At 42.9% G+C, this 17,578-nt stretch overlaps 1 protein-coding gene across 1 annotated transcript in view; it reads right to left on the reverse strand.

The window, feature by feature from the left end:
• AOAH (acyloxyacyl hydrolase) overlaps positions 1-17,578 on the reverse strand; it is a 198,423-nt gene that overhangs the window by 34,544 nt on the left and 146,301 nt on the right. The window contains exons 15-16 of the mRNA XM_018047156.1: positions 5,145-5,181; positions 4,301-4,375 (exon numbers count right to left, since the gene is read on the reverse strand). Coding sequence (XP_017902645.1) covers positions 4,301-4,375; positions 5,145-5,181 — 112 coding nt within the window. The remainder of the gene's footprint in view (positions 1-4,300; positions 4,376-5,144; positions 5,182-17,578) is intronic.

The following is a 17,578-nucleotide window of genomic DNA, read 5'->3' on the forward strand; positions in this document are numbered from 1 at the left end:
TGACTCATTGGAAAAGACTCTGATGCTGGGAGGGATTGGGGGCAGGAGGAGAAGGGGACGACAGAGGATGAGATGGCTGGATGGCATCACTGACTTGATGGACGCCTCTGAGTGAACTCCGGGAGTTGGTGATGGACAGGGAGGCCTGGCGGGCTACGATTCACGGGGTCGCAAAGAGTCAGACATGACTGAGCAACTGAACTGAACTGAGTACTAGCATTTTAGTGATCAAAGAGTTCCAGTGGTTTGGGGAACACCTCCCAGGCCTTGTGGGCATGCTAAGTCACTTTAGCCGTGTCTCACTCTTTGCGATGCTATGGTCTGTAGCCCGCCAGACTCCTCTGTCCATGGGATTCTCCAGGCAAGAATACTGGAGTGGGTTGCCATGCTCTTCTCCAGGGGATCTTCCCAACCCAGGGATCGAACTCGCATCTCAGGTCTCCTACACTGGCAGGCAGATTCTTTACCACTAGCGCCACCTGTTGTCAAAGACTGACTGGGCTGAGCTGAAACTTTTAACCTCTTCCCCAGGATGCTCTGGAGCCCATGTTTGCCTGCCACTGCGGTGCCTGCATCCTTCCCCACCCACTGGTGAGCTCACACCAGTCACTCGTGGAGAGGTAAGGGGTTGCGGGGACAGAGCTTAGAGGAGAAATATGAAAACCAGATTGAGAGACATGACGCTCATGCCAAGAAAATAATGAAAGAGAAAATGGTGCCCAGCACATGCTCTTACACGTCAGGACCACAGGGGCGGGCTTGGAATAGACGATGAGCCTTGCCTTTGGGGTGGCTCAGACTCTGTCCTCATCCTAATGAATTGTGCCCGATCATGCAAAATAAGCCTCATGACTTGGGTGCAGGGCCAGCCACCATCATTTCATTAGCCTGGCAGGTGTTTCAGCCAGATTGCACCTGGTTGGTGGCAGGTGTGCCCCTTCTTGAGGAAGAAGGCAAACAGATTCTGTAGAAAACATTGCCCAGAATCACAGCAAGAGCCCAGAGACTTGTTGTGGTTGAGTGTTCAGATTTCACCCACAGCTAGCTTTTGTGCTTTTGAAACATCCAGGTAAGAGAGGGCTTCCCAGGTGCTAGTGGTAAAGAATCTACCTGCCAATACAGGGGATGCCAGGGACACAGTTTCAGTCCCTGGGTCAGGAAGATCCCCTGGAGTAGGGAATGGCAACCTACTCCAGTATTCTTGCCTGGAAAATTGAGGCAGCCCTTTTTTCCAGGCCCGCCAGTTGTAACCACATTATTGACTTACCACCCAAACTCTTTGAAGAGGCCTCTTGACATAGACGGAGAATGGGGTGGGGACTCACTGGGCCCGCATTACCTGATGCATAGAGGTCCTGGGGCCCTTAAAAGAGTATGTGGTCTGGAACATCCTGGCTGGTTGAGAAACTCCTTGGCCACCCCACTTCCACTGAGGAGGCTGGGAGAGAAAATTCCTCTGAGCAAGAGTTCTTTCCCTTCCCTTCTCTATTGGTTTTCTACCCTTGATTGGATGGAATGGATTGTTTTCTGGCAGCTGAACTCCTAGGAGTCTGTTATTTATCAGCACCTTGGCTGCTTCCTCTTAATGCAATGCTGACCAGCTGTCCTGGATGACATCTGAAACAATGGCACTGCAGAAAAATGCTTGGGAGCTGGCGACACAGACGACCTCTGTAGGGTGGCCTTGGCTCTCTCCATTAGGTAAAAGATATTTAGTTTATAATTTCTAGGTCCACTCTAAAACATGGAACTAAATCCATTTCTGTGGCTAGTGTTATGTGCTTATATATATATATGTAGCTCTCTCTCTCTCTATATATATATTTATCACATTTCCAGTAATTATGATATTCTTTTCAGTGATGTCATGTTGGGATATTGGGGAAGGTTTGTAATCACCCTTTATGAACTGAGGGTCTTGAGGCCACTCTCATTTCTCAGTACTCCTATTGCTACCCAGCTGCTGTAGTTCACTCATACTGGCCCTATTTCCAGGAATTTTTTCTGTATCACTCACATTCTGCAGTTTTTGAAGGCAATGATAGCAAAAGCCCAAGTAACCTGGGTTAGTTTAAGCCCAATCAAATAGAGTTACAATGACAAAGCTAAGTTTGTCTACTTTACCTTTTTTCTCAAATTCCTGATGCTAAAAGCTATTTTGCAATCCTGACCTTCATTCATTTAACAAGTACTTATTACCTACAAGAGTTTAAATAATAGAGAAAGAAGCAGAGAACTAGCATCTTTGTTTAAAAAAGAAAGAAAGAAAAGAAAAAAGTCAAGCAAATATCCTAGAAGTTTTTTCAGGACGAACTTATTATGCAATTTGTTGCTGGCTTGAGCTTTTTATGAAATCACTTTGCTCATTTGGGGTAATCTCTTCCACCTTGATGTTCTGGCAGATGGGAAGTATAGTTGCCATCTGTCTTTATTTTTCTAACCCCTCCACAGGACGTTGCAAAATGGGCACCATAGGGACACCCCACACAGCCAACTCCATTCTTTCACCCAAATGCTTGCTGTTTATTTGCCCAGACCCCCGGGGGGAAAAAGGCTGGCATAGATCTCTGGCTGATGTCTACCTGCCCTTTAGCTCCTTGGAAAAGGAAGAGCAGGGCCAGGCTGGAGGGACCTCTGCATGTGCAGCTTCTGCTGAAAACATGCAGTTTCAGGGATTTGGGGCTCTTGAACTAAACGTCTTTCTGCAGGTGTTTTTTTGACTCAGTATAACCAGCTTGTTCTCTGTCCCCTCCCGGGGGATAGGATCCAGAGATTGGAGGGGCACTGGCTGATCTGACCATAGGTTTTGTTCTTTGATGGGACTGGGGGCTGACGCTCATTGCTTTACCTTTATAAGCTCTTTGAGGTCAGGGATGGTGGCCTCTTTGCCACTGTATCCTAGAGCCAGGCACAGAGCTTGGCACATCGTAAGTGGTCAATACATACTTTTAAAAGCATGTGCATAAAAGAAAGCAAATGAGACAAGTATGGACTGTAGAAACAACACAGAATTTAGCCAGAGAACCTTGTTGGGCTCTCATCTTTGCTCCTCACTATGGAAGTAAGTTTCTTAATAATCTTGCTGAATGGTTTCCTCATCTGTAAAAAGGCGCAATAGCACTTGCCTCTTAGGGCTGCTGTGGGGATGAGATGATGCAGAGAGTGGTGTGGCTCTTGGCTCATGGAAGGTTTTGGGGGTGTTTGCCATTTACTGGAGAGTACCAGGTGGCTGATCACAGAGCTAACTTGGGTCCCCAGAATGTAGCCTTGGCAGACTTGGGATTCTGGGGAGAGTGGTAAACCAGCCTAGGGGCTGCCAAGGCAGGGCACATGAGTATCTCTGGGTTGCAGCATGGAATCTCCTGCCCTGAACTCACTTCACTGATTAGGCCTACACCTCCTTCACCAGAAGGGTTCTGAGGCTCTCATGGAGGTATCCATGAGGGCAAACACAATTTCATAATATTCAACCATGTTTTTAGCACAAACTTAAAAAGCTCTTGGTGAGCAAAGTATAGAAAAACAAAAGGTGGGCAGTGAGCAGGGTGGCCTGCTTCTAGTACCTCTTGGGTTTGAGTCCAGCTCTGCCATCCGTCACTAATTAGACGAGTCATGTCACCTCTCTTGGCTTTGCTTCTAGGTTTTCCAAAATGATGCGTGGGTGGCTACTGGGGAGTTGTTTTAGATCTGATCTCACCTTTTTTTTTTCTTTTTGGCCATGATCACAGGACAGATGGCATTCACATGTGCGGCATATTCTTAGGGGTATGCACAGACTTTGAGAAGCCTTCCAAAATGTTGTGGGGGAACGAAGGCATTCAACATTTTGAAATCACTACTGATATTAGCAGTTTAGCAAAACCACTTTCTTACTATGGGCCATGGGCACAAATAGGATTGGCTGTGAATCATGTGTAGGTTTCTTTGCAAAGCTCTAAGTCTATGCTATCTCAGCCACACGAGTAAGTAAATCAGAAGACGAGTGAGGAAGCTGTTCTTATGGGATAGCTGTGATTTTGCTTTATTTCAAAAGTCACGCTTCTCAGTCTTGGATTTTGGCTAGCAGCAGCATATTTCTTGTGATGTAATTCAGAGTTGATCATGACACACCCATTTGTTGTGAAGCAGAGCAAAGAATTAATGGGATCAGATATTTTTCAAAGGGTCTTTCAGATTTCTAGGTTGATTCTATTGAGTCGACATGTGTCCAGGACTTGTTAAGATAGGGAAGTAGGCTACTATAATGGAGTGGAGATGAGGGGAAGCTCAAAGAACCTTCCAAACATTTTTAGTAACTCACCCACTGCAGACATCATTTCCAATCATGGCATATATGACAATGGCTGGATAATCCAACAGCTGGTTCCTAGATAAACTGAGAAGCCATAGATGGAATTTGAAAAACGAACACTTGGAAACCTAGCTTTGGAACCAACCAACATGTGAAAGAATCTTCAAATGGCCATCCTCTGGGTAACTTTTTGCCATTTTTCTTTCATTCTAGTGTCTCCATTCCCACTTCCCCTCTTCTCTATAATCTTTAACCCACTTCTCCATTAGGAAAAGACCACATAAATACATACCTACATTTAGAGTAGGCTGAAGTCTCCAGTAGGGGGACACGCTACCATCTTTCACAGTAGTTGTCATCAGTAAACCCAGATCAGTTTCCTGAGGTACTTACGTCCAGATGTGTAGGACTTTATGACATTACGACAGCTGTGGACATAGCCAACTTTGAAAAATCAAGGGTTTCTCAAGCTTCCTATTTTGGACACCCCAGGCCCTTGCTAATGAATTTTAAGTCAAATATGAGCCAAAACTTGTTTTCTCATTCATAAAGCAGGAATAAGAAACAGTCTTTTTTTTTTGTCTCATTCAGATACTTGGGTCAGACCGAAGTTTTATCCACTTTGTATACATTTTTATGATCCTTTTGAAAGTATACATGTAAATTAACCACATCCTGTGGTCACTGGCCCAAGAAGTGAAAATTTCCCACTGTTTGGAAAGTGACTAACAAGTTATGGATGTTCAGTATAAGTGGCTACTGGATAGTAACAGAGAGGTTTTTTTTTTTTTATAATTTTTCAAAATAGAAACCCAACCTAAAAACAACTTATATCCCTCCCTTTTCCACTTACCTTTCTATAAATCTCTCCAGGTTTTGGGAGGATGCACCTGAATAGTTAAAATTGAGAAAATAATTAAAGTTAGTAAATTCAAGTCAGCACTATCAGTATGAGAATTTGACTGATTGACGGAAATCATGGAAGAACCATCATTGTATGGTCAAAGGTCATCCAAACCATCATACTGATGGGAATGACTTCATCCTACGACTTTCTTAATGGGCCTTCTGTTTACTTGGCATTATATTAACATAATCCTAACATTTTTGGATTCACAGGTTTCAAGACATTTACTGAGCATGAATGGGTACACTTTCTAATAGATGTGAGAAAAAAGTACAGATCTATCAGCAGAGACAGAAACTATTCCAAGATTAAAGAATGAGTTAGGGAATGAGTTCAGTTCAGTTCAGTCGCTCAGTCGTGTCCGACTCTTTGCGACCCCGTGAATCGCAGCACGCCAGGCCTCCCTGTGAATCACCAACTCCCGGAGTTCACTCAGACTCACGTCCATCAAGTCAGTGATGCCATCCAGCCATCTCATCCTCTGTCGTCCCCTTCTCCTCCTGCCCCCAATCCCTCCCAGCATCAGAGTCTTTTCCAATGAGTCAACTCTTCGCATGAGGTGGCCAAAGTGCTGGAGTTTCAGCTTTAGCATCATTCCTTCCAAAGAAATCCCAGGGCTGATCTCCTTCAGAATGGACTGGTTGGATCTCCGTGCAGTCCAAGGGACTCTCAAGAGTCTTCTCCAACACCACAGTTCAAAAGCATCAATTCTTCAGCGCTCAGCCTTCTTCACAGTCCAACTCTCACATCCATACATGACCACAGGAAAAACCATAGCCTTAACTAGACAGACCTTAGTCGGCAAAGTAATGTCTCTGCTTTTGAATATGCTATCTAGGTTGCTCATAACTTTTGAGTAAGAGGGGCAGTAAAAAGGATTATTCAAGAACTGCACATCTCCCTGGAAACCCCATTTAATAGCCTGCTGGTGTTCCCGCTCATTCCTGAGACTCCTCCTAACTGGCTGGCCTGTGCGAGTCAGATTGTAGAGCTGATGTATTTAAGCTCCTGTAGTGACACATATGACTTCCTTCCCCTACTCTAGGCACCACCAATAATGAATCTCTTATATGAAAATTGTATTTATTGAATATTCTTTTTATTGTCAACGCTCTGCTAAACACTTATTAATTCATTTCAGCCTTAGCACCACAGTACGAGGTAGCATTGTGTGTGTGTGTGTATGTGCATGTGTGTGCCCACGTGGGCGTGTGTACTTGTCTCTTGCATCTTTCATATTGGCAGGCAAATTCTTTACCACTGTGCCAGCTTGGAAGCCCTAGGCATAGTAGGTCTCCATTTTATAGAGGGGGAAACTGAGACTCACTTAAAGTGACTTTTCCAGTGCCACACAACTAATCATTTGGAGAGCTGCACTTCAAAGTCTGTCCCTTCTGTAAGGCTGAGCTCTGGCTCCCTGTGTGACATGGCTTCTCTAGGCTGGGTGCTAGAAAGAGTTCACTGTTTCAAATAAGTTCACTGTTTCTTTGTCTGTTGGAAGATAGTCTGCAGTAATGAGCGAGTAATCCTCAGGCAGGTGGTACAATTCAAGTGGCAAGGGAGATTTTCCTGTAACTTCTGGCCTTGGAAGCTTGGGGAGAAAGCCAGTGGGTTTCTTGTGGAAACAAATGGGCAAAAGGGCAGTGCACAGCTATTAGGGGCTAACTAGCCCATGTCCCCTCGAGACTGTGTGACCATGCAGGGTAGGCCTCCTTTTCCACATACAACTAGATGCAAGCTATATGTGCAGCACTGACGTTCTCCTGGCTGACTCAGGAATGTTAGCATAATAAGCGAGCATTGCTTTATTTCCCCTCTCGTTGTGGTAAAATATGCAACACATAAACATAACCATTTTAATCCTTTTTGAGTGTGCAATTCAGTGGCATTAAATACATTTGCGTTGTTATGCAACCATCATCACTGTCCTTTTCTAGAGTTTTCCCATCATACCAAATAGAGGCAGTCTCTGATAACACCACTCTACCTTCTGTTGGTATATATTGAACTATTCTGGGTACCTCAGATAGGTGGAATCATACCTTATTCATCTTTTTGTGTTGGACTTATTTCACTTAGCATGATGTTCTCAAAAGGCCTCCATTTGTAGCCTGTGTTAGAATTTCCTTACTTTTAAAGACTGAATAATTTTCCATTGTATGCACATCCCGCATTTTGTTTATCCATTCATCTGTCAATGGGCATTCGAGTTGCTTCTCCTATTTGGTTATTATGAATATGCTGCCTATGAACATCGGTGTGCAAGTATCTGTTTAGGTTCATTTAGGTTATTGAAATCATTGGACCATATGGCAATGCTACATTTAATTTATTTTAGGAATCGTCATACACTCTTTGTTTCCTTTTTGTGGTGGGGCTTCCCTGATAGCTCAGCTGGTAAAGAATCCACCTGCAATACGGGAGACCTGGGTTCTACCCCTGGGTTGGAAAGATCCCCTGGAGAAGGGAAAGGCTACCCACTCCAGTATTCTGGCCTGGAGAATTCCATGGAGTATATAGTCCATGGGGTCGCAAAGAGTCGGACCCCACTGAGCGACTCTCAGTTCAGGGCAGTATTAGATATGCACACAGACATGCAGATTAAGGGCCGTCAGTTCACCTTGGCATGGAAGCATTCATTCACCCTCTCCATTCACTTGCTGAGAACCTGCCATGTGCCTGACACATAGTAGGGAATTAACAGGTGAGCTGGACACAGCCTTTATACCCGAGGGTTACCATCTATGGGGGCAGACACATAACTGAGCACTAGAGTAAGGTTGAGTGCAGATCCAAACCAGAAAACTCAATGTGATTTGAGCCTATTATCTCTGCTCAGAGAAGGTGCCAGGTTTTACACCACTGAGTCCTAAACATAGACTCAAAGTACTTCCGGGTGTGAGGTTGTTCCCTTTTGCTCTCAAGAGGGAAGATAAGAAGGACAGCCACTGGGAGCCTACAGTGGCTGACTCATCTCATCAGCTGGGCCCTTCATTCAGTGCCAGCTCCAGGACTCTCAACTTCCCATTTTCAGTAAGATAATAAATCAAGAGGTGTTTAATTCTCACTCTCTGATTTTTCTCTTAATGAGAAATGAAAACTCAAGCCATGAGTGGGAAAAAAAATAAAGGGCCAGGTCAGAGACTGTCAATAATTTCCCTCATTATCCAGAGTACAACTGGGAACTGAGGTGCAGAGTCCCCACAGAGGTTGAGGGAAATGGTAATGAGAACCTGTCATGGCATGCCATATGGAAAGCCCCTCCCTGGGCCCACATCCTCTGATCTCTCTGCTGCCAAGACAAAGATGGCAGGCCAATGGCAAAGGCTTGCGGTGGATTTAAAAGCAGCAATCACAAACATCCACCCAAGGAGAGAGGAAGTATGTATACTTCTTTACCCAAATGTTTATTTTCTTCTGGTGGGTGTTTGCAATAGGAGCAAAGTCTTTGCTCCAAAGTCGTTACACTTCCATGATTTCCATTTTCTTTTGGAAACTTCAGTTTTATGGGATTACATAAAGAGTTTACATAATTCCCATGTTACTTTCTTTTCTGAGCCCCTCTTTCCTGTAGTCTTGCTACACTTTCACCAGCCACATCATCATTTGGTATCTCTCTCCCTCCCAAGCTCTATTTTCTCTCTTCTCCTGTATGTAGACTTCCTCCAGGCTGCTGATTTTGTTGGTGCTACTGCTACTACTATTACAGAAAATACTTAGTAAAGCAGTTGGAGCTGAAAAATGTGAGCAGGAGAGAAAGATAGCTCCTAGCCTATGGAATGTGGCAAAACAAGAGCAGCGTTCAAAGAACTGGAGATGCCCTTAAGAGGTCCCTACCTGGTCTCTACAGTGATAGATCAGAGAAATGGAAAAGTTCTGACTACGAAATAGGGACATTTAATTTATTTGTCAAGGTAATCCAATGGAGAATCTACCTATCATCAAGAAAGGAAAGAACAGGGTCCTTATTGGCCACAAGTCTGAATTATGGCTCATCTTTTTATTTTTATTTATTTTTTTATTTTTTAAATTTTATTTATTTTTTTGTTTTGTTTTAAATTTTTATTTTTACTTTATTTTACTTTACAATACTGTATTAGTTTTGCCATACATTGACATAAAGCACTGTACATTGCAAGTAAAGAAGGGTTTCCCATGTCAGTGTTGGTTTTCCTTTCATGAGTAAATTTCAGCTTACAGTTTCACTGATGGATCAGTGTCGACTATAGCAGCAAGTGCTTCATATTCTGGACATTCAAATCAACTGGTAAAACTCTCTTAACGGTCTTCTAAACAACCTGTAATTTTTAATTCTGTGCTTGGCCAGATACTTTTGGATTTTGTGGGAAAAGGCCAGGATGGGATGATTTGAGAAAATAGCATTGAAACATGTATATTACCATATGTGAAATAGATGACCAGTCCAAGTTTGATGCATGAAACAGGACACTGAAAGTCAAGCCAGTGCACTGGGGCAACCCAGAGGGATGGGATGGGGAGGGAAGTGGGGGGAGGGGTTCGGGACGGGGGACACATGTACAGCCCTGGCTGATTTATGTCAATATGTGGCAAAAACCACCACATTTTTCTAAAGTAATTGGCTTGCAATTAAAATAAATAAAAGCAAAAGATCTAGTTCTTATATGAGAACCTGTAAAAAAGGACGGTAAGGTGCATTTTACAACCTCCGCTATACAGACTTATTGTCAGATAGTTCCAACATTTTGGCATTGACATCTGTTAGTTTTCTTTTCCCCTGCAAGTTGAGATTTTTCTGGTTCCTTATGTGCTGAGTAATTTTGGAGTTTATCCTTGGCATCTTGGATATTAAAAGACTCTGAGCCTTGTACTTTTGTCTTATTAGGCAATCCACTCAGGTTCAGGAGGCAAGTTCTACCCAGCCTTCTGGGAGGTTATGATTTCAATGTCCATTCCCCTCTCAAAGCCTCTGTAGTATTATTCTGATTAATCTCAGGTCTGTGCCACTGAGTGGGACCTAGACAACAGTCTTTGTCGAAGTTGAGTTCTCAGAGTCCTTGGTATGCAGTTAAGCATCAGATCTGCACATGTTCAGCTCAAGATTAAGCCCAGGAGTTCATACACTACTTTATGAGGTTGCTTTCCCAAGTTCCTCCCACTCTAGAAGCTCCTTGGTCCTTTCTGGTTCCTTGGGCTCCCCTCCATCGTCCTAAAGCCCCAGTTTCCACTCCCCTACTCTCATGTACACTTCTCAGAGATTAACTCATTATGCTGCTGCTGCTAAGTCGCTTCAGTCGTGTCCAACTCTGTGCGACCCCATAGATGGCAGCCCACCAAGCTCCACGGTCCCTGAGATTTTCCAGGCAGGAACACTGGAGTGGGTTGCCATTTTCTTTTCCAATGCATGAGGATCTCATAATAAGAGGACAGACTGAGAAAATGAGCAACAGGGGATTTGCCTTACCCTTCTGGGAATACAACTCTTGTCACTAGAGAGGCTGTCCCTGGTGGCTCAGATGGTAAAGAATCTGCCTGCAGTGCAAGAGATGTGGGTTTGATCCCTGCGTTGGGAAGATCCTCTGGAGAAGAGAATGGCAACCCACTCCAGTATTCTTGTCTGGAGAATTCCATGGACAGAGGATCCTATTGGGCTACAGTCCATGGGGTTGAGTCGGACACAACTGAGCGACTAACCGCCCCCACTACCACCGAGAATTCTAGGCACCTCCTCACTGCTGCCCTGACACTGAGAAGAAACTCCCTTCCCACTTCTAGAGTGAGAACTAGAGGGTTTCTTCTAACTCAATCAGTTCATGCCACTCTTCACTTCTGGATTTTGGGCAGTATTGGGTATAGTTTGGAAGATATCAGAGGACAACAAAATGCCAACACCACTGCTGGTTTGGCTGTACTCCTGATTCTGGTTTTCTTTTTTGGTTTACTTTCCCAGAGTCCTCCAACATCTTTTCCATACATTCTGTCTAGGTTTTATGGCTGCATTTCTTGGGACAGACAGGGTGGAGTGTGCTTCCTCCATTATATCCAGAACCAGAAACCTGAATGCATTATAGAGAGTATAAATAGTTCATGAAAAATGTGGTGTTGTACAATGACCTAAAATAAATTTAATAATGTCATTTAACTTTAATAAAATTTTAAATAAAGCAGATTTTGCTTATAAATTTAGGAAGCATTTTGAAGAGCACAATTTGTATAATCTAGTTTAAAAAAATCAGCGATAAGAAATTTAAATTCTTTCTTTTCTCTAAAAGTGTTGCTTGTAATAAGCAGAAATATTCAAACTAATACATTGACCTCCAACTCAAAATAGTAGGTACTTAATAATTGTTTGTTGTGACAGTTTCTGATGGTGTTTCTACTACTGAAAATGCTTTCAAATTCACAAGTGTGGTTCTGAATTTCTGTGACAAACTAGATAAATGATTCCCCAAAACATGTATTTTTAGAAGAATATAATAACCTCCCCAGAGTGGCTCTAATCTACCTGCTAGTCTCAAAACTTGACATAGCTTCACAAGTATCCTTCAGCTATGCTACACTTCTCTCTCCTTTTTCCCCAAAGATACTTTGTCCTTGGAGCATCTATGCACCGAGTCACCATCTCCCCCATGGTTTTTGGATTTCTATTTTTTTTTTTTCTGCAAAGCTCTCTGCTCAAATGTATCTTCTCTGAAGATTTCCTCTCCCCCAGGCAGAGCTAAGTGGCTCCCACCTTCAGAAGGCCTCAACCTCCCTCTATTTTAGTGTCATTTTATAAGAACCATAATTGTTTCCGTCTTGTCTCTCTTTTCTGCTTACTTATGATCTCCTTTATGTCTTGTTCACCTTTCTGTTTCTAGCACCTATTGCAATATTGGAGAGGAAACAGAGAGAGTGGTGGGGCAAAATCCAATGGAGCATGAGAGGAAGGGAAGTAAAAGAGAAGAGAAGACCCGTGGTAAAAGGCACAGCCCAAGATGCTTTGAAACTGACAAAAAATCCAGCAAGTTCATTTCTAAACACAAGTAGCAGTGAACTTTCCCTGTGAGGGCCTTTATCTTGAGCCCTAAACAAAAGGGATTGATTGAAAAGAGACCCCTTAGGACTTCAGGAACACTTGCCATGCACAATTACATATAAAAATGTTAAGATATGCTTCTGAATCTGTCCTTTGCAGGTGTGCTGATTCAAGAAGTACAGAATGAAAATCTTGACCTAACAGAAGAATCTCAAGCATATGCTCATCACTCTTCGTATTATAATTGTTGTCAGTTATGCTGCCCCACTTTGATGTTTGCATGGGACAAGCAGAAGCCAGAAAGGGCTGTGTAGATAAATCCCAAGAAATAGTCCCACTGGAATCAGAATATCTCCATTCTTTAATGATTCTTTGAAATTCCAGAAAGTATTAAAAATTGGAATGATGTCCTCTAATAAATGGAGGAAAATGTATCCCTCTGTATGACATATGTCAGACTAAAATAGAAACTTTTGAAATTACTCTTTCAAAAGTTTCTATTATAGTTAAGTGCTGTATCTTGGAAGTATTTTTGGTCTTTGAGAGAAATAACAAGTTTTGATGCCTGCAGTCCTATAGTATATCTGTGTGCATTTGCCTTTTAGATCAAGCATCTCAAAAATCGGTATTAAAATCTTTGCTTGTTGTTGTGATCACACTAGATAATAGCTCCTAAACAGAAATGTCCTAGTTGTTTTATTATAAATAATTTCTGTTATTTCCTCTCAACATCTTGGGTTGAGACCAAATATTCCACCCAGTGGATGGGTTCATCAAATATTTACTGAGGGCCTATTTCTGTTTGGCAAAGGTGACTTCTTTGCTTCTTCCAATACTCTGTGGCTTTAAAAAATTGTCTTGAAATTTTCACTTTGAAATGATTTCTAAAAAGTTGAAATAATTTCTGTAAGTTAGAATGCTAAACAAAAAGTTACAAAAATAGAACAAAGGATTTGCACATACCCTTTCATCCAGATCCCTAAATGGGAAATGTGAGCATATTTCATAATCATAGTACAGTGATGGAAATCAGGAAATTCACATTGGTTCAATACTATTGTCTACTCTACAGACCTCATTCAAATTTCACTCATTGCCCCACTGATGGCCAGGGCCAGCATCCAATTCGGGATTACATGTTCTATTTACTTTCATGTTTGTCTTTTTTTTTTTTTTTTAATGTCTGTTTTGCCTCCTTTTAATCTGGGGTGATTCCTTAGTCTTTCTTTGTCTTTCACAACCTTGACACTTTTGAAGGGTGCTGGCCCATTATTTTATACAATATCCTTCATTCGGGGTTTGTCTTATGTTTCTTCATGATTTAATTCAGATTATAACTAAATACTACAGTAGCAGTAGACTGCAGCAGACTACAGTAGCAGTTGCTCAGTTAAAGTAAAAACTTTTTTTCTTCTAATACAGAGATTTGAAGGAGGGGCTGGGAGGGTATATAAATAATAAGCCCTTGTATGTATAATTGAATTCAGCTAAGCCTGAATTAATACTTCATTTGTAGTTTTTCTCTTAATCCTTCTTTTACTTTTTCCTGGTCTCCATCCCTTTCTGAGAGGACCACTTTTGACAAAGAAAGCTGACACAGAATGCTGGGTCAAGGTATCTAATTCTGACATTCACCTGGCCTCCAAGGCAGGTATCGGTGTCCCAGCAAGTAAGATGGTGGCTTTAGAGACTAGAATTCAAAAGTGGGACAGTATGGCCTGGTGGGGGGACTGGACAGACATGCTGGCGTGCCCAGTAGGATACAGGCACAGTTTTCAGTTCTAACAAGCTAATGGACCGTGGGCAAGTTACTTCTCCCTGCTCCCTTTCACTCTGATTCTGCTCCTAGCCCTCCTCCTTGGAAAGGTGTCTACCTTAGAATTGCATCCTCACCCCATCGCTACCCAGCTTTCTCTTCTCCTTCCCACTCCACCCATTCAGCCTTCCTAAGACATTATCCTGTAGATGGTCTGAATGTGAATTCCACATGCAGCCCTGAATTTTGCCCCCCTGTTTTAGTTTCTCCAGGTCTGTCAGATTCTCTCCCATTCTCCATATGGTTTAACTAAAGGCTAAACAGGGGAACCATCAAGATGAATTCTTTTTCTTTTTTTTTGGAGGTGTGGGAGCTGGGGGCTGGGTAGAGAAGCCAAGAAGTTCAAGATCGAATCTGGTTTGTGAGAAGGGGCTTGGGGCTGGGTTGGGTTGGGTAGATGAGTCTGTAAACACATGCACTTTGGCAAATGTTAACATTCTCCACTTTTCATATCTATATGTTTGCAGTCAGTCCCTTGTGCCCCACTCTCCCACTGAGTGGGTTAACATATGGGTGCACAGAGATAGGCAATCTCTCACTGTATGGATGGGCCCCTCAAGAAAACACACTCTTCAGCACTTTTGACTTTCTGAAAACAAAACAACCCCAAACAGGTGTTTACACCAGCTTTGCTAAACTTGCAAAAATAAAATGAAGGAGGTTGGCGGCGGAAAAAGACATTCTATTTCAAGCTAGTAAAGTCCTGTTTGCAAACTGTAAAGAGATCCTCAGTGCAACCCCTAAGCTCGTCAGGTGCCCTCCTCGGCAGGCTGTGGCCATGGAGATTTAGGGCTGGGATTTGCTTGTTTCTTAAAGCAGAAGAGTCTTGTTTATTTTGGAAGGCGATGCCTTATGAATTTTTATTTACTTTAAAATACATACTGATATTGAATACCATGTTAACATTTGTTTTTCTTCTACCCTTTATTTTAGATGGAGTGTAATCTTGTCACTCAGAGTTTTTGCCCACCATGGAGGTATTCAGGTTGGCAAAAGATTATTGTGTGTGTGCTTTTCCTCTCTTCAAAGGTTAAATGTAACCCCTGAGAGTTATTAGTTTAAAAAAAGCATGTTGGGTTGACAGGTACCTACTACATGCAGCAGAGTCTGAGCTCAGGGTTTCGGGTACATATCCTCAGTGTCAGAGGGGGAAGCCAGACTTGGAGCAAATGACTCAGCTATAAGCGAGGAGATGCAGACACAGAGGCAGGGACAAAGGGCTTCAGTGAGGGTTGAATAAAAGCTAGTATTTATTTTTTAAATCATACGATCATTTTTAGATGAACTTTTTTCCCCCTTTATTTTTGGTTTTTATTTGTTGGCTGCACCGTGCAGCATGTGGAGTCTTAGTTCCTTGATCAGGCATTGAACCTTCGACCCTGCATTGGAAGTGCGGAGTTTTAACCACTGGGCCATCAGGGAAGTTCCCAAAGCTAGTATTTATTCAGTCCTGCCTGAGCACCAGGCCTGAGTCCCAGTGATGGGGTCCCAAAGACTAGAACACGCAGCATGGGTGTAGGAGGTGGTTTCGGGGTCCATGTTTGCTGTGTGCACCTTCGCAACTGAATACTGACTGGCATCCATGCTTAGAGCTCTAGTCTCTGATGGGTGATCATCACTAGAGAGAAGGTGAAACCCCTCATCTGCTTCTGCTCCTTCCAACATGTTCTAGACCTTCCAGCTCAACCAGCTAAGGCTTGTTCTCCAGTCCCTTCCAGCCACAGCTTCTATCTCTTGCCCCACCCATCTCATTGCGGGGGGGGGGGGGGGGGGGGGGCCGGGGGGGGGGGTTGGGGGGGGTCCTCCACTGCCCCACCCTCAGCACTTTCTTTCTTGCCTTAACCCTTCCCTTGCCTGCTGTCTCCTCCAGCCTCTCTAGGGAGGCTGTATCCACCGTCCATTCCCCAGGGCTCCCTCTGCAGTTCCCTCATTTCTCTTCTACCCTTCATCCCAGCTCCTCTCTGTCAGGCTTAGACCTGCTATCTATCAGTTTCCATCACTTCCCACTCCTATCCCTAGCCCGGCTTTTTCCTCCCGGAAGAAGCTCCCTTCTTTCTGCCAGATTCTCCCGGTGGGGCCGGCTGCCCCTCCCCCATCTCCATTACCTTCCTGCTTGCCACTGTTTCCATGGGCCAGATAACTCAATGCTAGATGCCCCTCTTTTTGCCCTTGAGCTCTGAAAGCCTTTCTGTCATGAACATGTGTCTTTTAAATTTATTTTTGTTTTTCCAAATCTGCTTACTTTATAAAAAATGTTATATTGAAAAAGTGACTGATTTTTTAAAATGCTGAGTAAATAATAGGCCAGGTGATGAAGTTAGCAACAACAATGAATGATCAAGAAGCAATGTATTTTCTCATTCAACCTTACCACAGCCTAGTGAAGTTCAAGTGTGGACTGCTATCACCCCACTTTGCAAAGGGAGCCTCATTTGGGTTTTGTGATGAATTCCTTCATGTCATACAACATAGTTTAAGGAATTGGCTTTACTGGGGAAAGACAAACTTACAAGGCTGGGTTTGTCCCCTGAACTCCATCATCCTACTGAGTTTAGGTGCAGCCTTTCCCCCAGGTGGATGGGGTGAAGAACCCCACTGCAGCTGGCTTGTTGTCTAGGCAACCAAGAATGAGATCCTGGTATCACCTTTGGCAGTTGTGCTCATCGAACCATGATTCCCATTTTGTAGATGCAGAAATAGACCAGAGAAATTTAATAATTTGTCCAAGTTACACACCAGTTCCAGCGCCTAAATTCAAAACCAGTCTATTTTTTACACAAAGGAAAAAGATTCTATGAAGCAACACGGAGGGGAAGACCTCTGCTCTCTGTTCTCTGGGCTTTACTTTGTATCTCTGAGAAGTAAGGTGCTATTCTGTGAGGACCCAGACCACTCCACACCCTACACTGACCCCCACCCAACTCCCATGTTGTTTTGGAAGCTGTAAGGGGTGCTGCAACCCCTCCCCTTTGATGATTGTAAAGAAGGCTTAACAGGAATCTTGGTGTGCCTAACTAACCCCCAATGCCAGAGAATGAGTACCCAAATTAAAATGACTTCAACAGTTTACATTTTAAAATGCCATATAATTGCTGACAATGGTTCATGGTAGAGGTATCTATAGAAATTTTTGAGATCTTGTATATAAACATCAAAAGGAAAATAGGAGCTGTTTCTTTGATTCTCACTATGCAATTTTTAAGAAATGCTTTCATATTTCATTCAACTCTTTCTTCCCTTTTTCCTCTTTCTCTCTCACTGGTTCTGAAAAATAAGTGTATCCATAAGTTTGCAGGCTGTAGAAAGCTGACTCTTTCTCTATCTAATAAAAACCTTGGGGAGTAATTGAAATAACTTGGCTCCGGTAGTCAGGTTACATGCTGCATAATATCAAAGGAAAAACCCATATTGAGGAAAGCAGCAGAAAACAGGAAGAGGAGCTGGAGAATAAAGCCAGAACATTAAATAATGAGTAACTATGAGAAACTTAAAAATTTTTTTTTAAAATTACATCCTTAGAAAAATAGTCAAGAAGCATTTTCAAAGAACTTATACTAGACAGAGTGT

Source organism: Capra hircus, chromosome 4, assembly GCF_001704415.2.
Source record: "Capra hircus breed San Clemente chromosome 4, ASM170441v1, whole genome shotgun sequence".
NCBI classification, from domain to species: domain Eukaryota; kingdom Metazoa; phylum Chordata; class Mammalia; order Artiodactyla; family Bovidae; genus Capra; species Capra hircus.